The sequence below is a fragment of the Dioszegia hungarica genome, assembly GCF_025882075.1.
Source record: "Dioszegia hungarica strain PDD-24b-2 chromosome Unknown MKK02contig_31, whole genome shotgun sequence".
NCBI classification, from domain to species: Eukaryota; Fungi; Basidiomycota; class Tremellomycetes; order Tremellales; family Bulleribasidiaceae; genus Dioszegia; species Dioszegia hungarica.
Window position 1 is genome coordinate 33,595 of NW_026515780.1, and position 23,946 is coordinate 57,540.

A 23,946-nucleotide genomic window follows, 5' to 3' on the forward strand; every position below is an offset into this window, starting at 1 on the left:
GTCCACCCTCTGAAATCGTATATAGTCAGACTGAACTGAACGGATGCACCCTCTTCTCCCACCTCTACTCACCCATCTCAAAATGAAGCTCACCTCCACCCTCATCGCCTTCTTCTCCCTCGCGGCCCCCGCCGTGCAGGTCCTCGCCCAAAATGCCACCGGCCTCGGCTACGGCAACATCACCTCGTCCATCCCCAGCAACAACACCTCGCTCTCCTTCGGGCGCAACTATGCCGTGCTCAACCTGGACATGATCAACGGGATCTACGGGTCATTCAATACCACCTCCCAAGGCCAGCAGCTCATCAACTCTACGGTGACGTGGATCAATGCCGTTCAGGCGCAGAACCCTCCGCCATTGACGATATGGACAAGGATCTACTTTTCGAACGTGCTGAGGCCGGAGTTAGGTGTGGGGGTGCCGTTCCAGAAGGTCATTGGGGGGTTGGGGAATATTACGGAGAGTAGCCCGGCGGGGCAGATTTATGGCGCGTTCAAGCCGCTGCAGAATCGGGATGTGATCATGCCCAAGACGAGGCTCTATGCTGGTGAGTCATCTCAGTTTTCTTGATGAGAATGATGGTGCGTGAAGAACGAGGCTGATCAAGCAGGAGCCGGTAATGCCATGGAGGAGATCCTGTCGAGCTATAAGATCGACACTGTCATCCTGGTATGTCCCTCTGCAAAACCCTGGAGCCATCTCAAGTGCTGGAGCTAATGATCAGAGCGGTACCCGTGCCTCCGCCGTCATCCTCTCAACCGCCCTCCGGCTCTTTGACCTCGTAAGCTCTACGAGTATCTCTAACTCTATCGAGGGGTCCTCGCTAAGATAGCAGAACTACAACGTCTATGTCATCGCCGACAACGTTATCGAGACTCCCCCCGATAACGGGATCTACAAGACGATCTTGCAGTACATCCTCCCCAAGGATCAGTTGAACGTTATCAGCTTGGACCAGGCTATTGGCGCGCTCAACCGGAGTGGGCCAGTTACTTTCTGATTGACTCAACGATCATCGAGAGCGGGCTATGAGGAGCAGGTGTGAGGGGAAAAGATAAGCAGTATAGTATAATCAGAGGTGTCAATCTGCATCACAACTATGAGTCAATCAGGAGAGTTGATACCAGGTTTTATGTTGCATGTCAGGAAAAGCTCAGGACGGGACCCCCACTTCCTCTCCTCCCCCATTTCCCGGATGATCGTCCGGTTCACCGACTACGCTCTTGAGTAGCTGGCGTGGGGGATATGAGCGCCAAATTCCAGCGCAATCAACCCAAGAACTCAATACATCCCAGAGCTGTGATAACCATACGGATGCCCCTCCTGATCCCTGATCTTAGCTTCATCTACCAAACCTTCTCCTCATTCTTCTTCGCGCCCTCCCCCTCCCCCTCCCTCGGCTCCCTAAAGACGCTCAACCACCCCTCCCACCCATCCTCGTACGTCACCCCCTGCTCCTTCCTCACAATCCCCCACCCTTCCACCTGGCCCCTCCACCGCAACTCCTTCTTCTTGCGCTCATCCCGTAGATCCTCTTCGCTGACGAGCGGCTTGGTGCTCTTCTTTTCCGCATCCGTCAACTCCCTCTCGCCGGCCGCTAGTGCCCGGACGTCCGCGAGGCGGGCAGAGAGATCGGGGTAATAGTCGTCTTTGGCTTTTTGAAGGCGGGCGGGGAGGTCGTCGAAATCGTTTTTGAAGTATCGTTCGGCTTGGCGGTCAAAGTCTAGGTCGGAGCCTAGGCCGGGGCCGAGGGAGCCGGGGGTGGAAGCGGGAGCTTCGGAAGAGGAGAAGGGAGAGGGGGAGGAGGTGTTGGCGGTAGGGAAGGAAGAGGAGGAGGAAGCGAGGAAGGGCCGGGTGTGGCCGCATATGAGAGCATAAGCCAATTTGGCGCCCTCTTCGACTTTACGGTGTTCAGTAAAGAAATCGTAGATCATGTAGGGGATCTGTTGGAAGCCGAGGTGGTTGGTCCAGGGGACGAGGAGCAATGGAGGTTGTGGTGGGAGCGGGTTGGGCGGGAGGTGCATGTGTGTGGGGACCTGGGGTCCGGCCTGCGATGCGGACGCAGAGGAGAGGGATGGTTGAGGTCGGTTAAGGAATGATAAGCCGGTAGGCGACATCCCGGACGATTGTGTCGTGGGCACGTCCGCCGCAAACTCCGCGCCCGAGCTCGCCTCGCCCACTTCGCTTGCAGGCCCCTCAAATACCCCATCCCCCTTCATCCGCGCTTCCACCTCCTTCTCCCATACCCACTCATCTACCGAGCCCGCCCATCCCCGCTTCAGCCCCTCCATATACTCCTTGAGACTCGGCCGACCGATCAGAATCACACCGCCCGCGAGGTCATTCGCTTCGACCGCCGCTGGATCGATGGCGCCGGGTACAGAGAGAGGAACGGGGGTGGGTTCCAGCCCTAGTTTCTGTCGACGGGCGGTGAGGATCGCGGCGTGGGTCTGGCGCGTTATGGCGCCGTATAAAGGTGGGGGGAGGGTGTCGTAGTCTATACCCGCGGCGACTAGGTATGGCTGAGAGTCAGCACTAGGTCATAGGATACCCGCGTAAATATCGACATCTATCCAGGTGTATATTCCACCCCAGGAACCAACTCACCTTGAGGTACTTGCGGAAATATTTAGCCCCTCTATCAGCCTCATCATCCTCCGGCCACCTAGCCGCTAGGACCCTCACCTTCCTAACCAGCCCCAGGCTCCCGCCCTCCAACACCTCCTTCCCCAAATGCTCTACTTTGGCAATATACTCGGCCTTGATCTTCTTGCACCGCCGGCGGTCGTCATAGTACAGGTATGACACGCTGGAAAGGACAGACCAAAAGATGAGCCAGTTGCGCGAGGGTAGGCGGGGCTTGTATGTCAACACAGAGCGCGGGAGGCCAGTATGTTCGAGAGCGGAGCGGAAGCCTGTTAGGGGTTCGAGAGGGGGTTTGGCGCCTGGAGCGCCTGGAGCGACAGGGGCAGGGCCGCCGGGTGGGGGTGCAGGAGGGGTGGCGGAGAAGGGGATAGGAGGGGGTTGTTGTGGTGGGACAGAGGGAGGAGGGGTCGGCGGAGGAGGAGTGGACATGGCGCTGATGACGTGCTTTGCTGTATGGGCTGAGTGTGGATGAACGAAAGAGGAGGATAGGTGGAGAGGCAACTTTTCCGCTTGCTCGCTTGCTCCGAAATTCCACTTCAGAGTCGCTTCCGACGGAAGTGGCGGAGCTTACTGGCTCGCCTGCTGGTCTTTGGTCTCTGATCATGAGAAGTGTTAGACCCTGCTGCAACCCGATACTAGTGACGAATACAGACGGCTGTATAGTGCTGGTATCGCTTGCTTGGGTAGCCTTTCTGAGTCATATATATTCCCTATCCCGTTTAAGCATTATATCGTCTCCAGGTCGTACAGATGATCCCCTCTTTCTTGTGCTTTACCTCCTGTCGTAGGCCATTCAGGCGATTCCGGGCATGGAGTAAGGCAAGTGTTCTCCACCCCCCCGTATCGGTGCCCAACATGTACTGGACCATGCGTGCTCGATGTCGGATTCCACGGCATGTCGGTCGTATTTCGGTAGTTTCGTTGTGTTCCCTCCTTCCCCAAATCGAGCCGGTGTCAGTCCCACATGACCTATCAGGTCAGCTTGCATCACCCTGCGCCCTATCAAAAGCGGCAACGCTTCAAGAGCCAGCTTACCTCAGGGTTCGCCTTGAACGCTTCGTACTCTTTCCGATTGAACAGCGAGAGCTCCGTCTCATTCTCTGCCACTTATCAGCTACTTCCCCTGCCGCTGCTTCCGTGGCTCTGGGCGCGGTAGCTGGTAGCTTGGTCTTCAAGTCCAGAGGTCGACTTACTCGCTCCGATCTCGGCGAGCGTCTTACCCATATCAGTCAAGATCCACTCATCCTTGTCGAGGTTGATGATCAGATTGGTCGTCTGCTACGTCAGCTTCAGGGTTCACCTAGACGATCCAAACGGTGGATCATGGCGGAAAGCTGACCTTGCTTCCGTGCGCAACAGTGTACAGCTTGAGTGTATCTGGCATTGTCAGCTTCTGACCTTCGCCTCGAGGTCAAAGGAGAAGCAGGGGGAAGACAAGCGGAGGACTGACCGAGTTCGAGGTTCCTGTACGCCTTGTAACCCGGCGCAGTCTTGATGTCTATCGCATCAGCCCCGTGTTGATCAACCCATCAGAATAGGCATATCAGTACAGTCAGTCAGTCTGTTCGGCACCAAGGAACAGGACCTCAGCCAATCCAATCCTCTGGAGCTTCAACTTCCTCCAGCCAGTTCCTGCTCAGAACCACCTAGACCCCTGCTTTTCCTTCCACCATATCCACGCAGCCCTTACCCTTACCCTTCGCTAGAAGACGAAAAAGCTCACCTCGCTTACACCTCTCCATCAACTCCCCAACCGTAACCTCCCCCAGGTTCACCCCCTTGAGCACCATCCCCCTAAACGTCCGGTACTCGAACGACTTGATGATCCGGACCGTGATCGTCGCGTTATTGAGCGGGTGGAAGGCCTCGTCTGACCGGAGGGGGTCGTATGTATTCTCTCCATGTGCAGGTGCAGAGGCCGGCGTGGAAGTCGCTAGTGGGGTGGGTTCCGAGGAGGAGGAGGAGGGGTCCATCGTGAGAGCTCTGACTTGGGCGCGAGCGTTGAAGTGACGCTCTCTTCGCTGTTATAGGGCTTGGAAGGCGAAGAAGCGCGAGCAGATAGAGAAGGAGAAGAGGAGCGGTTTGGATCAGACAAGGCTGATGTGTGTTCGATAGAGGGTCGATAGAGGTCACAGCTTTTGGCGGTCCTTGTCTGCTCAGAAATTGCGACTAGACAAACATTCCCATGCCGTCACAGTTCCGGGACCACCAGAACCAGCAACACCGATAGTACGAACAGAATACTATCCGTGTGCGCGTCCAGCCGGCCCTCTAATCAGACATTCCAGTAGCCAAGCTCATGCCCATTCCCCCTAGACCTGAGAGTCGGAAAATTTGTATCATCACTGCAATAACTCGAAGACATCTTATAGACGGGGGAGCGGGGAGCGGGGAGAGCGGGTGGGTCGTGGAATGCGAGAGATACGGATACACATAGCGGATATGTGCGGGAGGAGTGAGGGAGGGAGAGAGAAGGGAGAGGAGAAGGGAAGGGAAGACCGGTAGCCCCTAAACTATGTGGAAAAAAGATTGCCTCGTTATCCTTCTTTCTATGAGTTTAAGCCGCCTCCTCCTTGGGTGCCTCGTCGGCCTCGTCCTTCGGCTTGTCTGTATGATCAGCTTATTCCTCGCCTTGGTTTCAGAGCGGCTAGCTCACCCTCGTTCATGTCGCTGGTCCAGAGCGTCAGGTTGTCCCGCAGGAGCTGCATGATGAGGGTAGAGTCCCTGCTACGTCAGCTTTGTCATTCTCCCCGTGGAGAAAAGCTCACTTGTAAGACTCCTCGGAAAGGGTGTCGAGCTCGGCAATGGCGTCGTCGAACGCCTGCTTGGCGAGGTGGCAAGCGCGGTCTGGGCTGTTGAGGATCTCGTAGCTGAAGATGAGCCCAAGTACAGGGCGTTTGCGCCGGTGCACTCACTAGAAGACCGAGAAGTTAAGCGCAAGACCAAGACGGATGGGGTGTGTAGGAGGGAGCTCAGTGACGGCAACGTCGGACGCGGCCTTGTAGGCCTCGAGGGACTTGTCGGCCGAGTCCTTGCGCTTGTCGCCAGTGGCGAACTCGGCGAGGTATCGGTGGTAGTCTCCCATCCTACGGAATTAGCACACTCCTAGTCAGTCTTTCCGCACGCTTGACCTACATCTTGTGGTAGAACACCTTGGACTCGCCCGAGGCGGCCGAGGGGATGAGGTGTTTGTCGAGAACCTCGAGAATGTCCTCGCAGATCTTGGCGAGCTCGGCCTCAATCTTCTCCCGGTAGTCGCGGATCATCTTGACCTGGGCCTCGTTGCCCTTGGACTCCTCCTTCTGCTCGATCGACGACACGATCCGCCACGACGCACGGCGCGCACCAATGACATTCTTGTAGGCGACCGAAAGGAGATTGCGCTCCTCGACGGTGAGCTCCTGGTCGGACGACGCGACGTGCTTCATGTTCTCGACCATTTCTAAAGTCAGCGCTGAACACGATAAACGACTCACCCTCATACCGCTCGGCCTGCTCGGCGAGCTTGGCGAGGTAGACGGAATCTTCGCGGCTGGTCATCTGTTTGGGCAAGGACGATTTGGCGATTGCGAATGGGGAGGTGGTAGCGATCGGCATGTTGAGGTATGGACGATGGAGAGTATGGGCGATGTGGCAAGTAGAAGGAAGGGCGAGATGATACGCGTTCGAGTATGGTAAGGGGCGGAATGAAGAGAAGAAAGAAGCTCAGTCAGCTTATCTCCTTTATCTATTGTTTGGGTCTCGGGCTTCATTGTCCAGCCACCGGGCCGCGCGCCGAATCGTTATCCCTCAACGTGACTCTCTCTTCTGGCAAGACCCGCCCTCAAAGCGAGAAGCAGATAGGGAGGAATGCCAAGAGGCGGAATGAGGAAATGGCGCGTCGACGCGTGTGATGAGGGATTATGCGACTCAACTCACGGTTGCTATTGTCTGTTGATGCAATCAAGTTGGCGGGAAGTAGCGGTGGTTGAGAGGTCGTAGAGGACGAGCGAAAGTTGAGGTATAGTAGATCGATGAATGAGATGAAGGTATGTGATGCGACGATAGGATGACGGGACGGTCCAAGCGGGGAAGGAACTAGATCAGCAGTGTTCCTTCTTTGTTGTCAATGCTCGTGTGCCACTTCTGCTGGCTCATCACTCCGGCAGTTGACGCCCGCCCTCCCCGTGACCCTTTGTTGGACAAAGGAACCCTCCTCGCCCAACACCCCAACGGTCGATCAAGTCACACCCCTATCACGCTCCACTAATGCCTTCCTCCTGATTGCACCGCCTTCCCAGCCCGTCCCTCCATCTCTTGTTCGATAGAGCCGTGTCCTGTGTATCCTGTATCAGCACGACGCTCACCTTTGTTTGTATTGTATAAAGTAAGGTAGATGGATAGGTAGCTTTGTAGCTATAGATGTATAGAGAGTGGTAAGGAATGAATGGAGTGGGTTGGCTGAGCGTCACACCCAGAGCCAGTGGGCCGTAGTCAATGACCCTGAAATCTCAATCGCCCGGAGGGGCAACAAAGGGAGAGAAGGGCGGCGGCGAATCCGGAGTTACGGGAATGTGGCATTACAGGCGCGTCGTGCGCGTGATCGAATTAGGCGCGTCAGTGCCGGCGCGTGCCTTATCGCACGTGCCTGGCAGATCTGCAATCCATTAGGCGTGCTAGATCCCCAGCCTTGACTCAGCCGAAGGAATCCAGCCGATCCTCCGAGTGACTTGTTCTGCTGCCTTCTATTTGTGTCTTCTCCAACTCTCGCCTTCATAGCTTCATCAAGCATCAAGGCTACCATCTCCAACAAAGACACGTAGCTACAGCTCTCGAATAGCCGGCAGGGAAATAACCGCATTCGCAAATCACAAGTCAAAGCTATCGCAAGCATAATCCATTCAAGGACAATCAGGAACCTTCCCCACTTTCCTGCCTATATCCCAACCACCGCTCGACTGCGATGATGGTCCCTCAAGTCAGTTTCGAAGAGTTCCAGTACAGAGCAGCAGCTGACGTCCCGCAGGAGGAGCTGCCTATTCTCGAAGCGCTCATTACGATTCGAAACCGCCTCACTGCGCTCAAGAAGGTGAACCATAGAGTTCTCCTTGTTGCATAAGGCTCGGGACTAGAAGCTGATCTATAGGACACGACCAAGTTCATCCGCGCGCAAGATGTCATGTCCATCTACAACTCGGTAGTGAAGCAGGGTAAGCCCTCTCGCCTAGTAGATTCTACCTTTGTCATCCCAGCTGAACGTTGCGCTGACGTTCAGTAACCCGCCTGAACGGTATCCGGGAAGACAACGCCCCCGCCTCTTCCTCGTCCACACCCAACCCCTCTTCCAACGGCGGGCCAAGTACAGGCCCTACCGGCACGTCCACCCAGTCCGAGCCAAACCGGGTGGATACGGTCCTCGCGGACGTCTTTGCCCTTCTCAGTCTGTTCTTCTTGACTATTGGGAAGAGCAGGGAGACGCCGGCTATCTACTGCCAGATCGCTTCTATGCGGGTGAGCTTTTCGTCCTGAAGTTGACCATTCCTGGCGCAGGGCTCAGCTAACGAGACAGCAAATCCTCCTCCACATGAATGAGACCGGAGCATACACCGACCAGCTCATCATACCTTTCCGGGAACGCCTGGACGCGCTCAAAGAGATCCTCAAGAAGGATATGGAGTCGGACAAGCATCCGGAGCCGATCGTGCGGTTGATGATGAAGAAGCTGGACGGTGTGGGTGAGTACTGGCCATTGAATATTTGGGAAGATAGGCTGATGGGCAGAACGACAACTCAATGAGTTGTTCGATGCGCTATCGTTCCTCTCGGTCGAGCTTGTACCCATACATCAGCGGCTCGTGACGATCCGGAAAGAGCTGGCGATGCTCTCGGCCGAACCAAAAGCGAACAAGACGCAGCTCAAGGCGTTATTGGAGGAGTTGCGGAAGATTGACGCGTAAGCTATGTAGGCTTCATCGTGAAGGGAGGACATAGCTGATTAGTAGAAAACGGGTAGATGGCAAGTTTCTCGGTCCGGGCGGATCCTCCGTACCCGAGGGTCAAGCCTTACTTTCCGGTCTGCTCGATACAGGCTTTGAGATGGCGCAGGATATCAAAGCGAGAGAGGCGGAGGATGAGATTGCGGTGGGGTTGAGACCGATATATGATCGATTGAGCGAGATGAAGGCTCAACTGGATCAGCTATGTAAGCTACAGACTGTTCATCATGGAGGTAAAGCTGACGAGTATAGTATTGACACATCGATGGACGTTGAGGGAAACGGATCTGTACAAGTACGTATCAGCGTCTTGTGCAAAGATGTGTGGTCCCGTCTTGCAAAAGCTGATCCCACAGCTATTCGATGTCATTACGCGAGATTGACCAGATGCGGGTGGATGGGAAATTTGTTGATGCGGACGGTCACAAGGCCGAGGGGCAATATGTGAGCTTGATCTTGCAGACATTTCTGGTCCAAGCTGACATCTAGGCTCTCCTCTTCCTCCTCCGGAGGTGTTTCGGTCTGATATATCGGCTCATGTCGGAATCAGAACCCATATCCGAGGAACTCATGCCTATTGTGAGCTGCTTTGAACTTTCCCTTGTCGCACCCAGCTGATTGACATCCCAGGCCAACAAGTTGTCGACAATAAAGAAGTGCCTAAACGAAGTCCTGAAATACGGCGGACCCTACTCGCCCCGCGATCTCTATCCCTACCATCTCGCCCTGCACCAAGTCGATTCACTGAGAAAAGACGGCAAGTTCTGCGCGGACGACGGGAGTATACCAGAGGGCCAGGCGATTCTTGTCGCGCAGTTGAGTGAGGCGCATGAGTTGTTGGAGATGCTCAAAGAGAGTATGAGCGATGATGAGGATGAGGAGAGCTCATAGCCCCTTATTCGAGGGAGGAAGGGGTAGGAGGAGGGGCCTAGGGAGGGGAACTGAAGCGTCGGGTTGAGGACCGCCGCCGGCCGCCCCAGCAATTAATCGGAGCGCCCAGGGACATGTGGTCGGGGACGATGCGGTGGATATGGGGGATATGTTCAGGGTATCTAGGGGTTGTAGGTATGCAGCTCACTCACTACTTTTCGCGCGGGTAGGGCGCAGCTCCTCGCCCCGGCCGAGATATGATCAGCGCAGGTGAACGACGATACGCAGACACGGACTGACGCACCCCTTACAACACTAAATGACTGTCTGGATCGAAAATGTGTTTCCGACGGAAATGATCTATACGGGTATCCAAAATGCCCAAAACTACTAATAAAAGAAGTTCCCAAAAGGTACTACAGCTGAACAAGCCCTTCAAGCTCCAATCTCCCTTTATACCGCTCACACCTCCGATATCCCCAATGTGAGTTGACCACCGGACGCATTTGACCCTCCCGTACCCACCGAGCTAAGCACAACAAACCCTGACGAGCGCAAGGCGATCGCGATCTAGGGTCCGACTAGTGGCTACATGTGTGCTGTATTGACAATTCGGACTAGAGCTACAATGTATACTGACAGATGATCGAGCTAGCTACAGAGTAAATGAGATAGCAAATGTAAAATGTACAAGTCTGAGAACCTGAGTGGTGATGTCGTTGTTCTACATATAAGAACCGCGATGTTGAGTTGTGGAGTGTTGAGTGGTGTGTGTGTGTGTGGTGAGTTATGGTCTGGGTAGTAAATCAAGAGACTAAGCTGCCAGCGATAGAGGTGGCGATGTCGGTACTAGGCTTATCAGCACACATGGATAAGTCCCAATAGACAGAGGAGGAGCAGCAATTAGGGTTTAGGTGACTAACTTTGCGTTGGTGGAATAGGCTGCGCAAGTGCTCTGCTCATGACTACTCCCACCCCTACAGAGCCGGTGAGCATGGGACCACTAACAGCTGACAGTGGAGATACGAGAGGTGCGTACCCTGGAACACCCCCCATCAAGATCGCACAGCTTACTGCAGACCCCATCATCGCTCGTGGTCCGCCTGAGATATCAGCGATTTGGGCCTCTTCACGTGTGTCCAGATATCCTTACCTCTGATTGCCAAACTACCTCCTGTCAGCGCTCCCGAAGCCACAGAATTCCACGGATCCTCCTTTTGTCTGTACCCCTTCACTGCGCACGTACTCAAAGGTAGATAGCAGTCCGCCAAAGATGGCGAGATTACCGCCTACGACGGGCGCTCGGGCCTTGATGGCTGAAAGTGAGCCTATCAACCGGTTCCCCTACATGATCAGAAAGATCTCGTCAAGCTAGCGTGTAGGAATAAGAGTAGGAAGAAGGCACAACACAGCGAGCTGAACGATGGAGTGACAGTCTCGCAAATGAATAAGAAAGGGAGCGACATCGATGACTCACCTTGGGACTGCTCCGTGCTCCCTTAATACCATGCCAGATTCCGCCTCCTATCGCCCCCATAGCGAAGCCAGCGCCAAAGTCGGACAGGTGAACATACGGACTGATAAGACGTCAGCGTTTACAAAACGCCGCGTCAAGTTGCCAGAGCTGTGCGTCCGCGGGTGAGCAATGAAGAGAGTTTAGAATCTGATGGTGCTCACCATGGGTCGCGAGAGTGATCTCCGTCCATTGCGTCACCAGCTGAGGTTTCCAAGAAGTAAATACAAAGACCGAAAGAGAGCGCTGTCCAGACGCCCGGATGCACTGGAACGTTCCAGCGCAAGCGGGGGTACATCCGCTCGGAAAGAAGGAGAACAAGGTTTTGAGCTGTGTTTCAGGCACGGCATGTGTTTCAGATAAGACTATCCATCAGCTCGTAGGTCTATGGGGAGGCTGGCGAGACGGTAGGTCAGTAGGCGACGTGTTGTTGGTGATTGGTGATTGGAAGAGCGGAAGAGCATACGCCTCTTCTAGGCATAACAAGGCAGCTGGCTAGCCAGGAAGAGCGAGCGCCATGGGTCCCCAAGACGTTGTCTCGCTGAGTTACTAGCTACCTTCACCTCTACTGCCAGGCTGAGCACCGACCTGGATATGTCACGCATCTGTGCCCCGATGCCCACAGTGAAAGTGATACGAGATCTGTTGACAGCGCCGCTTCCATCTCCTCCATAGGGATATAGCTGCTCCCAGCTGTCATACTGATTAGTTTGTGCACTCAGAGTGACAAGCTGCGAGAGCACCAGAATTGTACTATAGCTCAATCCCTCAAGTCGATCGCGATTGACATTTTGCTTCATCATATCACATTATATACAGATACAGATTAGTCTTGCTTGCCTCCTATATTAGTTGACCATATCTCGCCGCCAGACCGCCATCGTCTTCGTTCCTCGCAATTAGAGCTGAGACATCGAACTGATCATCCCCGCATTCAACGCCATGTTGTTACCCTCCTGTCCCTGCTGGCCTCGCTGCTGGACCTGGTAGCCCGAGCTGGAGCCCTCGGCGTGGTTCCCGTCGGCCGCGATCTGGTTCATGACCGGGTCGAGACCGCTCGAGCCGCCCATCGTTCCGAGGTTCATGGGCACTGGTGTTTGTCAGTATGGGGTATCTCCAGGGGTGCGAGAGCGAGCAAGACCTACCGAAGATGACTTTGCTGGCCGCCGATCTCGACATGTTCTGAAGCGCGTCGAGCTGACGGATCTGCATCGCGGCAGGAGAGGCGAGGATCTGAGGTCGTCAGCATGGGCGCGGGGGAGGGAGCGTCGGCATCAAGTATGTTTAATGAAGACCGAGGAAAGGTCTTTAACATTGGGAGGCTTGGTCACGAGGGAGGGAATAGTAGGAGAAAAGGTCGTAGGGAAGGGGTGAGGGAAGGCAAATGGAGGTGGAAGGAATAAACTCACATCAGCAGCTAAGATGCGTCAGCTAAATCCCGTGCTTGACCAAGATCACGGAAGGAAAGACTCACCCTGTCTCATCAACTTCGCAGCATCCACCTCCGCCCTCGCAGCGATGACCTTGGACTCTCCGATCCGCTTCTGGGTAGCAGCAGACGAGAGGGACTGCTGGAGCTCGATCGAGAAGTTGATGTCCTTGAGGAGGATCGACTCGATGGCGACACCCCACTTCTCAGCGGTGGCTTCGATCTGCAGAGTCAGAATCTATCACCCAGCTGAACGGGCCAGAGAATGGGGAGAGGGTACTCACAATCTCGGCGACTTCCTGTGCGAGCCCCTCACGGTCCGAGATGACGGACTGGAGAACACGACCACCGACGACCTGGCGAAGCGTAGTCTCTGTTGGAGATCAGCGAAGACCCCTTACCAATTGAAGGGCGTGTTGGGACTTACGAGCACGCTCGACCAGGGCAAGACGGACATCGTTGATACCGAAAGCAGCTCGGTAAGGGGAGATGACTAGCTGGTCAGCTATGGCAGGACGACACATTCTCGACAAAAGAAGCTCACCATGCCAGCAGATCACGCTATCGACGTCGACCGAGACGTTATCCTTGGTCTGGACAGTCTGGCGAGGGACGGGCGAAAGCTGGATCTTGACGTCTAGCAGGAGTCAGCGTCGAGCTCAGGCCGGATAGAAGATGGACGTACCGACGATCTTAATCTCCTCGGAACAGACGTTGACCTGCACGAGTCCCGGGTCGACCGACTTGTAGAATTGACCGAATCGACTGATGAGACCTTCCAGATTAGCGCATGAAGTTTGGCGCCCGTCACGCCGGTCGGGAGAGACTGAACTGACCGACAGAACCTTGTTGTACCGAGCGGAAAGGACTAGGAAGAGGACAGCAGGGAATGGCGCCAATAGCACCTATGCAGGCTCCGAGACTGTTCATCATCGTCCCGTATACACCGTGCTGAGTGGTCAGCGGAAGTTTCGGCAGCGAGCGGTCATACCAACTTACCTCGATGGTGTTGGAGCCGAGGTCCTGAGCGTACGACGGCTGCATACTGCTCAGATCAGCTTCAGTAACTCCATGGAGTGGCTTAGCGCGCGCAGGGGATAATAGAAGCAGATAGAAGCTAAGAAGGGGGAGAAGGAATGTTGAGGAATGTGGAGTTGCAAAGGGGGTTCGTGCCATCGAGCTTGGACTCACTCGTTCTTCTTGAGAGGCTGCACGATCTACACCATAGTCAGCTCCATCGATGACTATGCCAGGAGCTAGAAGACGGATGAACTCACCAAAATCCCGTCACCCCTTGCCTGCCTAGGCGGAGCACCGGCGCCATCGGCGATCCCCATCTTGGCCTTCCGCGGCACATCATCCGTGACGTATCGGTGCAGGTCGTCGTCGTTCGAGCCAGAGCCAGAGCCGTGCCCGTCATTAGTGGCGGCAAAGCCAGACTTGTTGGGGACGATCGTGTCGTCGTTAGACGCTTGGTAGTTGGGTGCTGACATCTTGTTGGTTGATCGAAGTTGAGTGATTTGTTATCGCTGGGATTGCGTCGCTGGGTGATTGCTGGGGGTATGCGTGAGATACCCGTGAGATGCCAGGTACTTATAGATAGATGAGAAGCGGTGAAGGAGTACTGCTGACTCGTGATGTTGTAGAGTGGCGATGCATCGGAAGCTTGGGGCTTGCAAAGGCGGATCTTGGCGTTATTCCCGCATGCCGGATCCGGCCGGTCATCTCCGCCGAAGCAACGCCGACGTGCCGAGCTTCGGCGCCGATAAGGTTTCTCGTCATCATAGCTGCGTAATGACTTGGCATTCCGCCGCCATTCCTGGCTTGGTACAACGGCGCGGAGCTTGCGGCCGAAAAGGAGAAGTCAGCGGAGAGGAAGTAGCAGCACAGGAAAGATGAGGAGCAAGCACAGCTTCTCAGCCGGATCCACCAGCGCTCGTGGTACCGCACGTGACTGATCCAGCTGATCATGAGATGGACCGGACGAGATCCTCCCGCTTCGGCCGTGGCCAGCTTCATGCGCATACCGCACATGTTGCATGGATTCATGATGATGATGATATATACGTGCACAAAGATAGTACTCTGACTAGCCCCTCCTGTCCTACTCAAAATCTCATAATAATCCGTTCCGATGATTACGCCCAGATCCCGCCTATGTCCCGCCCCGACATATCCTTCGAAAGCTCAGAGGTCCGCATGCGGGTTCATCTGAGCACCCCCCTCCATCGCCAACCTCTCCATCTCCATATCGCGCGCGTTGTCCGCACGGAGGTTGTGATTCCGTCCGCCGATGGGGGCGCCGCATTCTGGGCATTCTGATTCGACCATGGTCTGACCGCACTGCAGACATCAGCGTCCCGTCTAGCTCAAGGTGGATGATAAACTCACGTCGGCGACAGTGTATGAATGACCATTGGGACACTGTTCAGTCAGCAGTGGTTTCTCGGCGACTATATCCTTCTGCAGAGCAACATACCTGATAGAACCGACCAGCAGTCCCCCCTTGTATATCAGCGCATGTACTACAGGAGTGAGGAGTGAGTATCCAAACTTACCATGCGAGGCGTCCACTACAGCCTTCGCCACCTCCATCTTCTCCCTGGCCGTGACGGGAAGGTATACTGTCCCCGTCCGAACCGCCTGGGAAAGGTCCGCCCAGTCTTGCAGGTACCCCTCCGCCACCGGGATGATCTCCTCCAACGCCCATTTCCGGAAGGTAGGGTTATTGACGGTCTTGTCCGAGATCTCCGAGAACTGTTGGGTGATCCGCTGGGCCGCCAGGTCCCGCTCAACATCGAGCATGCCCGCGATGTCCGCCCGTGGGTGTTGGAAGGCGACCCGAACGGTTGCGATTTGTCGGCCGAATGCAAAGTTGGCTGCGAGGCTCTTGAGCTCTGAACGCAGAGCCAAACGATGAGCCTCAGCGTCGGCGGATAGACTGCAAGCCACGTCTGCGTCGCGCCGGCAGCTTTTGAGAAGGAAGGTGCCGAGGATAGTAAAGCGATCTGCCATCCACACCTTTTGTCGGGCGAGGGTATGTCCCTTGTAGTCGACTTCGGGAGGTGGGATGGTGACCCGCAACGCAGTGGAGAAGGCATTTGCGACCTCGGCGAGCCTGAGCCGGAGGTCGAGGGTGATGAGGAGAGCCTCGATCTTGAAACGTGCCTCCCCGCGTGGAAATGGCGCTCCCACACGACGACGCGCGCATATCATTGCGATGTCGACCGAAGAGTAGGCGGCATTGGCTGACCCTCGCCGGTCCAGCTCTTCTCGGTAGAGTGTTGCGACCGCAGACTCGTACGCAGCAACGTGCGGAGAGCGCGCGACGTTTACGACCATACCGAGGTTCCGATAGACCTGGAATACCGAGGATGTGGCCGATTTCCAGATGGACGCAACGTGACCATCGATATGGAAGTGATTGCTGAGGTCCACGACGAAGGTATCGCTCGGCAGACACCGTTTGTCCCGCTCGTCTATCCGCAAGAGAGCGTCGAGGTGCTGCTGCAGCGGGATACGGTGATGCTTGGAAGCAGTTGCCGACCGCAACAGTTCGGGGACGGAGGCAATGATCTGATCAAAGTTGATCTGCGCCGCGGTGCTGCGGTACCGATCGAGGTTCTGCGTCATGTTGTGGATAGCATGCTGCTCCTGGATGTCGATGAGCGCCCGCTTGGTGATGCGGCTGTACCGAGGCGAGTCGACCCGACCGCGGCAGGCTGGGCAAGTCGGCCGAGACTTGAAATCAGGCGCCAGATCCTTGAGACCCGTTCAGCGCTCGTTCCCGTCCTGCTCGTAGTAGTCGGCGAGATGAATCGACCCGTCGAGCGACTCGAGCGTGAAGATATGTCCGCATTCGAGGGTGATGAAGCGAGTAGAGGGGTCTTCGGCAATGACGTCGGCCAGGGTGGACTGCATGATGTAATCGACGATATCGCCGAGCTTGTTTTCCGGGGCGCAGAGGGGGCAGAGCTGCTTGTCGCATGGCTCGCCGCAGACTGATAGTCAGCTCAATCCTGCAGCTGGAAGGCGTGGACGTACCTGATGGACAGGGATGACCGCAGCGCAAGATCGTGGGGCAGACGACATCGCAAGGTAGGCGGTCGCAAGGCTGGTCGTCAGCTTCACTCCTATTACTGCTCAAATGAGGGACTTACCATTGCGCAAGGAAGAGCACACGCTTGATGCTCACAACGCCAAGAACAAGGCTCTTGACCTGAACCATCAGCTACTGTGCGTCTGCACGAGACAGACGACTTACAAGGCTTGCAGGGAGTTCTGCACTCCTTCCTGCACTTGTTGTGCGCACATTGTTGAAGACAAGGAGCCGTGCACGGCGGGTGGACGTGGCCGGGCTCGCACTTGCCGCTGCAGTCGTGACTGCAGATCTGAAGAACCTTGCCGCATGGGTGAGCGGTATGACGGGTCCGGTTGATCTTGGCGACGGCGGAGTGGACCTGGACGATGTTGCCGTTCGCGTCCATCTGCGTGAGAGGTGCAGCGGTCCTCTTGGTGTCGTTGAGATGCTGGCATTCCGAGCAGGTGGAGGTGCAGGTACGGCCGCAGCAGTTGCGATACTGCCCGCATGGAGCTTGACACGAGCTGAGGTCGACGTTCTCGCCCTAGAGATCAGCTTGGGTCATCTTGCGCATGATGGCGGACTCACACATGCAACCTCGATGGTATGCTCGCCTGCAGATCGTCAGCTACCGTTCTTTCTTCGGAGACAGAAAAGTCCACTCACATCTGGAGAAGTGCTTGATGACCTTTTCGGCGCAGCGGACCTCGTCCAGAGCTCGAGTCTGGTGACTATTCACGTCAGCCCAGTGTCGCTCCCAATACACAGCTGCACTCACCATAGCAGATCCGTTCGATGACCACATGGAAGCAAGACCGCCGCGCAGGGCATCTCGCAGACCCCGCAATCCTTCGAGCAGGCCTTTGTGCATGGGTGGTCGCAGACCGGCAGGAGCCTGCTGCAGAGCTGACGGCACTCGACCAGCTTGTGGTCCCGGTCGTCAGGGTGACACTGTACGTCAGCTCAACTCCAACTAAGTCCGGAACGAACGAGAAACGCACCTTCTGCCGACAAAGATGACCGCACGGCATCGGCTCGTTGCTGTACTCGTCAGCCGACTCCGAATAGACCTTCGCAGGATGCCCACCATTGCAGCAGACATCCACCTGAAAGGTCAGCTTAGTCCCAAAGCGTCACTTTGCCCGACTCACCATCAGGAGAGAATTGAGAGATCTGGCCCGGCTCCTTGGCAGATCGCAGCGTTTCGGGATGACGCGAACATGCGATGGGCCAGCCATCACCGATGGCGTCCGTATCGGTCAACTCGTCAATGACTGTCTCCCACATCCTGCTCTTCGCGGCGAGCTGAGGAGCGTTTCCGAGAATGAAGAGTCCCTCTTTGGCTCGCGAGAGAGCGACGTTGGTGCGGTTTTTGGACTGCATCGTCAGCCTGGATACAAGCCTAGAATTCGCCAATCACGGCTTACGTTGAGGAAACCGATGTTTTGTCCTGCATCTTGACCATCGACGTCGCCAGAGTTGCGGACGAGGGAGAGGATGATGCTATCTTATCAGCTGGATTCTACTGCTTTCGGCCGAGAACGTACATTTTTGCCTCCTCGCCCTGGAAGTTGTCGACGGTCCGGAGCAGTACCTAGAAATCAGCGCGAGCCCCTCGATGACAGCCTTGAGTTAATTCACATGCTTCCCCACCTCGACTCTTCTGGCCGTTCCAGGCGCATCGTCGTCGTCCTCCGGGACAAGCCTGTCGATCTCGCGCTGGTCTCGTTCGTCGATGAGGACCATGACTCGGCCGCGAAGAGCTTCTCGCATCTTGAGCAATCGACTAATTTGGTCAGTACGGGGAGAAGTGAGCGTCGAGGAACATACCCAAGGTATGCGCACTGAACAAACATTAGCATCGTCTCATTCGGCGGAATGGGTTGGCTCACAAGGATAACGATATCTCCCTCGGCGGAGTATGACCCTTGCTTGAGCAGATACAGCGCCAGCTCGCAAGCCATCGCCACCTGGATGTCAGCGAATCCCTCTCGAGTGTTCAGCTTGCAAGCTCACCTCAAAGTCGTTGGACTTGCTGGACCCCTCGTCGGCAGCGTGACTTTCCCGGTGGCGATGATCGCTATGGGTCAGCTCAAACTCGGGGTGCGGCGCATGATCGACCTACAAGAAGAAGACATTCTTGCCCATTCCTCGGACGTCGGGGTAAGAGAGGACGCTCTCATGATCTTGTAACCTCGGATATAAGGTGTTCCTGATCTTCAGCGTCCACATCAGACTGAATGTCAAGCTGAACATACCTTATCAATGATGATATCGCCGGCCGCATCCGACGCTGGACTTGAAGCTGGCTCATCGGTAGACCGCCATCGGCAAGGCGCTCCATGAGACTGATGTCGAAGCGATAGAGTTCTGAGCCTTTTGGGCTATCGGCAGAGAATTCTACATTGTCAGCTGAGCAATTTCTGCAGCTGAGGGGCAAGTCCAACTTACCATAACAGCTGACGTTTGGTCGTAATTGCTGCGGATCTCCGATGGCGATGATGTGCTCGATGCTGGGGAAGAGTGTAGCGAGCACGTGGGCTTCGAGCACTTGGCCGGCTTCCTCGATGACCAGAACTTTGGGCGCAAATCCCTGATCTTCAGCAAATACCCGTGGATAATATGGAGGGAAGAAACATACCTTGAGGACCGAGACAAGTTTGGCAGCACCTGAATATCAGCTATGGCTTTTTCGAAATGTAAAAAGTGGCTCACCTGTAGTTGTGGAGCCAAGAAGCTTGACTTTCTGCATCATAGAGACTCGGCGCTGTCCTGTCAGCTCATTCTGACCAGCCGCTATCGCTATACTCACGTTGGCCACAGCCTCTTCATGCGCCCTCCTCGCCTCGGCATGCTTCCTTGTCAACATCTCAAACAACGCCAGCGACTCCTCATCCACGTCGGCTTTGGCTTGCGCGGTGATGAACTCGGCGACCCGGCGTCGCTCCTCCATCGAGAAGGACCAGATATCCCCGTCGGCGAGCAGGACATCGAGATCTCGGTCGGTCTGCGGGATGGCGGGAAGCGTACCGAAGCCGAAGAAGGAGCAGAAGGACTCTCCGTCCTGCACCGCGTCCGAGATGCTCGTCTGGCGGGTTGTATTCGAGTCATGCTGACCCGGCCGCGTAAAGTTGTCCGAAGCGTCCGTCTCGGTGTCCGAGACCGAACCACGGTCGGTGATGCTCGCCTCCTCCCACGACTCGATATCGGGCTTGACGAACATGAAAGACCACATGTCCGAGGCTGATCCGACGGGGACGGGCGCATCGTCCGCTTCCGCCGAGTCGTTGGAGGACTGATCGTCCTCGATCTGAAGAGCGGCGAACTGGTTGACGGTGGTAGCGACGGGTGCAGGTACCGCCTTCCGAGGTTTGGTGGCGAGGGTGCGAAGGTGCTGAAGGTCGTGCCCATCCTTCCAGAACCGCCACATGCTGGATACTGCTTCTCCGCCTCCGACGTTCTGCCATCCGGAAGTATCGGACGTGTACTCGTACACTACGCTGATCCAAGCCGTTGGTTCGTCCAGGCAGGCTTGGAACTCCGGGAAGTGGATGGTGAGATGGTTGGAGATCTCTGCGTCGGTCGCTTGGCGCCGGGTGATACTGAGCGACAACTTCTGCATTTGCTGGAGGATCAGTGAAACTCGCAGAAAGCTGAGCAGAAGGGGCTTACGGTCGCCAGATCCTTCATCCCCGCCGCGGCCTTGCCAATCTCGTGGGTGAGGTTGGTCTTGGGCTGAACCTTCTCCAGCGCCTCCAGACTGTACTGGCTTACAATCTCGTCTTTACTCCGCGATCCAAGCCGAACCATGTCTTTGGTGACATCGCCATCGTGGACAGCGCGCATGATGTGGTCGAGAGCATGATTGGTGTAAGCGAGTAAGACGACCGGGCTAAGGATCAGCTTGACGACCTAGCGTAATACTTTCCAAGAACTCACCCAACGTTATTGGCAAATAGCAATCTGAGCAGTTCGACGCCAGTAAAAGTCTGGACTGATCAGCTGGGGACTCGATCTTACGCAGAGCGTACTCACCTTTCCGGTACCCGGAGGACCCTGGATCAAGCACAGACTATTCTTCATGCAGTCTACTACCGCGTCGGATTGACTGCGATATCAGCTATGATTCAGATTTACAGGCAGAAGTGGCTTACCTTGGATCGAGCTTGCCGATTTGGCGCAGCCGCTCCCTGGTGGCCTGCACTGAAGTTGACGAGCCCGGCTCCAAGATGCAGACCTCGTCCTTGTGTTCCGGCTTGAGGAGGATCATGAGGTTCCAGGTGAAACCGGGCACGCTCGCATAAGCGGGAAGAGCGATTTCTGTCCCGGCTCGGGAGTCCTCGCTGTGCTTGATGTACTCGCCGAAGGGTATGCGGAGCGGGTCCGTCCGCTGTAGCGCCTCGAGGAAGGGTCGAACGCTTTCGTACAGGACCGGACTTTCGATGAGCAGGCGAACTGCTCCCTTGGATTCGTCCCGATAGCGCAGAGTCTCGGCCGCTCGAAGACCATCGGCGGAGTTGACGAAGCAAAGGCCGAATTCGATGGCGCTGGTACCGGGGCGATCAATGGTCTTGATGTCGGACGGGACTGGAGGTCAGCGATGGATCATTAGAGCTTAAACCTGGACTTGCAATTGGTCAACACGGCTAGGCTGACGGTAGCGGGAACGTGGGCTTCCTTGGTGACGAGAGCGACAAGACCGCCGAGGGGAAGGCGCTTGCCTTGCTCCCAAAATCGGCGTCGTTGAGCGGTGCTGATGCTTCGAGACGGACCGGGAGGGCTGTCGCCGCGAACTTCCAGGACGAGCCCATGCTTGTGGTTCAGCGCGAGACCACGGTACTCGATATTGCTGATGATAGGCAGCATACTGGAGTGTCAGCTTGACATCATCACGCCGGGATCGGACTTACAGGTGATCTCCACCAGTCGGATGACCTTTGAAGCGCCCTCCACCTTTGCGCATGATGTTCGCGACTGTTTCATCAGCTGAAGACTCGATGATGTTGAACGCGCTCCAAGCTCACTTTGAGTGTTTGGATAATCTTCTTGATTGAGATCATCCAGGACAAGCTGGATACCCCCTCGAAGAGCGTTCATTGCGTCAGCGCGAAGCAGGCGGAACTGGATGTCCAGGCTTGTGATCAGCAATAGTTTATGAGCGACTTGGCGGAGTTACTTACATCTTCTCCATGCTATCCGCCGGCAGGTGGTGTGCCGATCCTACCAGATTGGCCGGAACGTACGGCTCGATAGTGCAGGCCAGTTCCTCCGAGGTAGGCGGGATCTGGATGTCGGCGATGTTGGCATGATCTACTATCAGCTACGGTCGCCACTTTCGTCTCACCATTGTCATGCCTTGGTCCATCCTCGCAGAACTCGCCGGGCCCGTTGTACTCCCTAATTGTCAGCTTGACCGATAAGCACTGACTGAAAGAGCTTACCTTCGCAGAGCAGCCAGGATACCCAGGTTTGCCGAGAACGCCTTCGGACCGGTGTAGACCGGCTCATCCTCCTGGCTCGGCAAAGCCCGCTCGACGGTCTGAAGTAGCGTCTTGATCTCCTTGCGAGTTTGGGTGATGAAGAAGATTTTCTCGACCTCGCTCTTGGCGCTGAGGGAGTCGACGAAGCGGTCCCGCATGATGCCGTCCGCCCAGATTTCGAAATGAGCCGAGAAGTCCTGGACGAATGACTGTAGCTCGGGGTGGGTAGTCGGCGCTGACCGATAGATGTCGAGGTATCTGGAATGATCAGCTCAGAAACCCGAGTCCGGCAGAGCACTGAAGACTTACTTCAGAAGCAAAGTAGCGATCGGTTTGAAGATCTGAGCACCGCTGATGACGTCGACCACTTTGATGCGGAGGTACCGCGCACCAGCTGGATCCTTGTACGATCCAGCCTGCTCGCAAAACTGGATGTTGTTGAGTAGATGAGTAAGAATCTGCGCGATGTTGCCTTCTACTGGCGAGTAGAGCGAGCTTGAAGTCAGCCTGGAATGATGACGGCGACAATAAGAGCATACCTGACGGAGGCAAAGACGGCACTCTTCAAGACGGACTCTGAAGTGAGATACTATCTCGTCAGCCTCTCCCACCAGTCACGAAGCTCAGATTTGGACTTACCGCTATCCAGCCCATGTAGCACCCTTGGAAGCTCATGGCTCGCTTGTCGATCGTTGCATCGCCGATGATGGGCCATCGCATGATCTCGCCAAGTCGCAAGAGAGCATCTGCCGGTTCCTATGAGTCAGCTACTTCCAAGCTGCACTACGGTCCGGCCGACTTACTTGAGAAACGAGTTTGAGGACGCTCTGTCGGTCTTCAAAGGTCTATCACGTCAGCCTAGATTACTGCGCGGATCACGTGGACTTACCCAGAGAGTGTTGAGCTTGTTGGCGGCGTTCAGCGCCAGAAGGAATGCCTCAGCAACGGCGGGCGTTGAGATCCTCTTTGCCGGATCCGACGCGTCTTTGAGAGCGGCCTGAACCCGGCTGGGGGCAAGGAACTTGGTAGGTTTGAGGAGACTGTCGCAGGAGTCGGTGGTAACGCTGGCGATGTCAGGGAAAGCAGAGGTTGTCAGGTTGGCATCCTGGCCGAGGTTGGTGGCGAGGGGATGAGCATTGGTCGAGGTCGGTTGGTCGTGCCTGAACCTGCAGCCGAAGGAGTGCGGGCACGTCCCCGTGCTCCAGAACAACCGGCAAGAGCCAGGAGGCGCGTTCCCGGTGTGCTGCGAACCTGATCCCGTTAGCATGTGACTTCCGAGACCGCAAAGGAGGCGTACTGACCGTTGTTTCTGGCGTTTGCAGCGGGGGTGTGGGCCGGCGCAGTATGATTCAAGCCTGCTTCGTCAGCTGATCACGGAGGAGTAGATAAGATGAGCTTACCTGAGCCTCCGTTGTACTTGGAGCCAACCTGGCTGACGTGATCGCCCGGATCGTGGGAATACTGGCAGCCATCGCCGTACCGGCAGCGGCCTTTGGCGAAGTGGTGACACGGTTTCTTGTTTTTGGAAGTCATGTTGAGGATTAATAGCACCTGGGCAATATATCAAGATACTAAGATCAGTGGGACCAAAATCAAGATGAAGAGCAGTACACCAAGTCGGATGATAAGGTTATATACTCGCTGGACGAGCTCACCCGCGCCTCGCTGCGGCTGCGCTCGGACTGTCAGCAAGTCAGTGCCTGACCACCGTGCCGGTAACCATCTCATCAGGTACGAAAGATCGAGCGGACACCCGTTCCTATCGCACACAAGGTGGAGGTCGGTCGCCATCAAATCGCGTCAGTCCCGCAGGGCGGATTCCTGGTATCCCACTCAGAGCTACGTATCGCGCACAAAGAGACCCCAGAGGGCAAGGTTCACTCAGCTGAAGCTACCGATAGTGCGCTGAAGCCGAAGAAGGTATGAGCAGCTGGACACAGCTGGATGTGTG

The 23,946-nt window shown here is 55.9% G+C and overlaps 8 protein-coding genes across 8 annotated transcripts; 2 read left to right on the forward strand and 6 right to left on the reverse strand.

Moving 5' to 3' along the window:
* Positions 1–82: 82 nt before the first annotated feature.
* MKK02DRAFT_35519 (Isochorismatase-like protein) lies at positions 83–1,001 on the forward strand (the record flags this gene model as incomplete). The annotated part of the gene is made up of 4 exons (XM_053089194.1): positions 83–548; positions 612–670; positions 726–782; positions 837–1,001. The coding sequence occupies 4 exons, from the start codon at positions 83–85 to the stop codon at positions 999–1,001; spliced, it is 747 nt and encodes a 248-aa protein (XP_052941867.1).
* Positions 1,002–1,347: 346 nt separating this feature from the next.
* MKK02DRAFT_20854 (inner membrane protein import complex subunit Tim54-domain-containing protein) lies at positions 1,348–3,076 on the reverse strand (the record flags this gene model as incomplete). Its single annotated transcript, XM_053086324.1, has 2 exons — positions 1,348–2,523; positions 2,609–3,076. The coding sequence occupies 2 exons, from the start codon at positions 3,074–3,076 to the stop codon at positions 1,348–1,350; spliced, it is 1,644 nt and encodes a 547-aa protein (XP_052941868.1).
* A 525-nt stretch (positions 3,077–3,601) lies between these two features.
* Positions 3,602–4,620, reverse strand: MKK02DRAFT_41236 (cytoplasm protein; the record flags this gene model as incomplete). The annotated part of the gene is made up of 6 exons (XM_053091488.1): positions 3,602–3,616; positions 3,683–3,747; positions 3,841–3,922; positions 3,987–4,024; positions 4,098–4,145; positions 4,371–4,620. 6 exons carry the CDS (start codon positions 4,618–4,620, stop codon positions 3,602–3,604), a joined length of 498 nt encoding a protein of 165 aa, XP_052941869.1.
* Positions 4,621–5,204: 584 nt separating this feature from the next.
* Positions 5,205–6,187, reverse strand: MKK02DRAFT_35521 (14-3-3 protein; the record flags this gene model as incomplete). Its single annotated transcript, XM_053089195.1, has 6 exons — positions 5,205–5,254; positions 5,304–5,371; positions 5,416–5,517; positions 5,563–5,733; positions 5,783–6,089; positions 6,124–6,187. 6 exons carry the CDS (start codon positions 6,185–6,187, stop codon positions 5,205–5,207), a joined length of 762 nt encoding a protein of 253 aa, XP_052941870.1.
* A 1,405-nt stretch (positions 6,188–7,592) lies between these two features.
* On the forward strand, positions 7,593–9,513 carry MKK02DRAFT_41238 (uncharacterized protein; the record flags this gene model as incomplete). Its single annotated transcript, XM_053091489.1, has 11 exons — positions 7,593–7,604; positions 7,653–7,715; positions 7,773–7,836; positions 7,902–8,137; positions 8,196–8,361; positions 8,408–8,579; positions 8,629–8,828; positions 8,875–8,917; positions 8,979–9,066; positions 9,112–9,201; positions 9,253–9,513. 11 exons carry the CDS (start codon positions 7,593–7,595, stop codon positions 9,511–9,513), a joined length of 1,395 nt encoding a protein of 464 aa, XP_052941871.1.
* A 793-nt stretch (positions 9,514–10,306) lies between these two features.
* MKK02DRAFT_30643 (uncharacterized protein) lies at positions 10,307–11,705 on the reverse strand (the record flags this gene model as incomplete). Its single annotated transcript, XM_053088098.1, has 6 exons — positions 10,307–10,341; positions 10,416–10,595; positions 10,689–10,836; positions 10,970–11,069; positions 11,170–11,335; positions 11,594–11,705. 6 exons carry the CDS (start codon positions 11,703–11,705, stop codon positions 10,307–10,309), a joined length of 741 nt encoding a protein of 246 aa, XP_052941872.1.
* Positions 11,706–11,904: 199 nt separating this feature from the next.
* MKK02DRAFT_20909 (uncharacterized protein) lies at positions 11,905–13,927 on the reverse strand (the record flags this gene model as incomplete). The annotated part of the gene is made up of 13 exons (XM_053086333.1): positions 11,905–11,958; positions 11,989–12,095; positions 12,151–12,238; positions 12,415–12,422; positions 12,480–12,657; positions 12,719–12,807; positions 12,862–12,927; positions 12,979–13,071; positions 13,120–13,209; positions 13,271–13,385; positions 13,434–13,479; positions 13,626–13,651; positions 13,712–13,927. 13 exons carry the CDS (start codon positions 13,925–13,927, stop codon positions 11,905–11,907), a joined length of 1,176 nt encoding a protein of 391 aa, XP_052941873.1.
* A 694-nt stretch (positions 13,928–14,621) lies between these two features.
* Positions 14,622–23,528, reverse strand: MKK02DRAFT_30645 (uncharacterized protein; the record flags this gene model as incomplete). Its single annotated transcript, XM_053088099.1, has 43 exons — positions 14,622–14,777; positions 14,826–14,858; positions 14,914–14,939; positions 14,993–16,175; positions 16,205–16,226; positions 16,258–16,409; positions 16,479–16,548; positions 16,595–16,653; positions 16,699–17,059; positions 17,104–17,129; positions 17,182–17,246; positions 17,294–17,466; positions 17,517–17,556; positions 17,586–17,621; positions 17,667–17,892; positions 17,943–18,018; positions 18,063–18,109; positions 18,169–18,301; positions 18,346–18,485; positions 18,532–18,595; positions 18,641–18,751; positions 18,774–18,915; positions 18,967–19,108; positions 19,157–19,185; positions 19,231–19,282; positions 19,328–20,140; positions 20,188–20,407; positions 20,455–20,504; positions 20,551–20,623; positions 20,670–21,102; positions 21,288–21,382; positions 21,426–21,489; positions 21,540–21,649; positions 21,696–21,825; positions 21,860–21,912; positions 21,957–22,253; positions 22,305–22,490; positions 22,535–22,584; positions 22,635–22,751; positions 22,799–22,840; positions 22,885–23,246; positions 23,297–23,350; positions 23,396–23,528. The coding sequence occupies 43 exons, from the start codon at positions 23,526–23,528 to the stop codon at positions 14,622–14,624; spliced, it is 6,846 nt and encodes a 2,281-aa protein (XP_052941874.1).
* Positions 23,529–23,946: the final 418 nt, after the last annotated feature.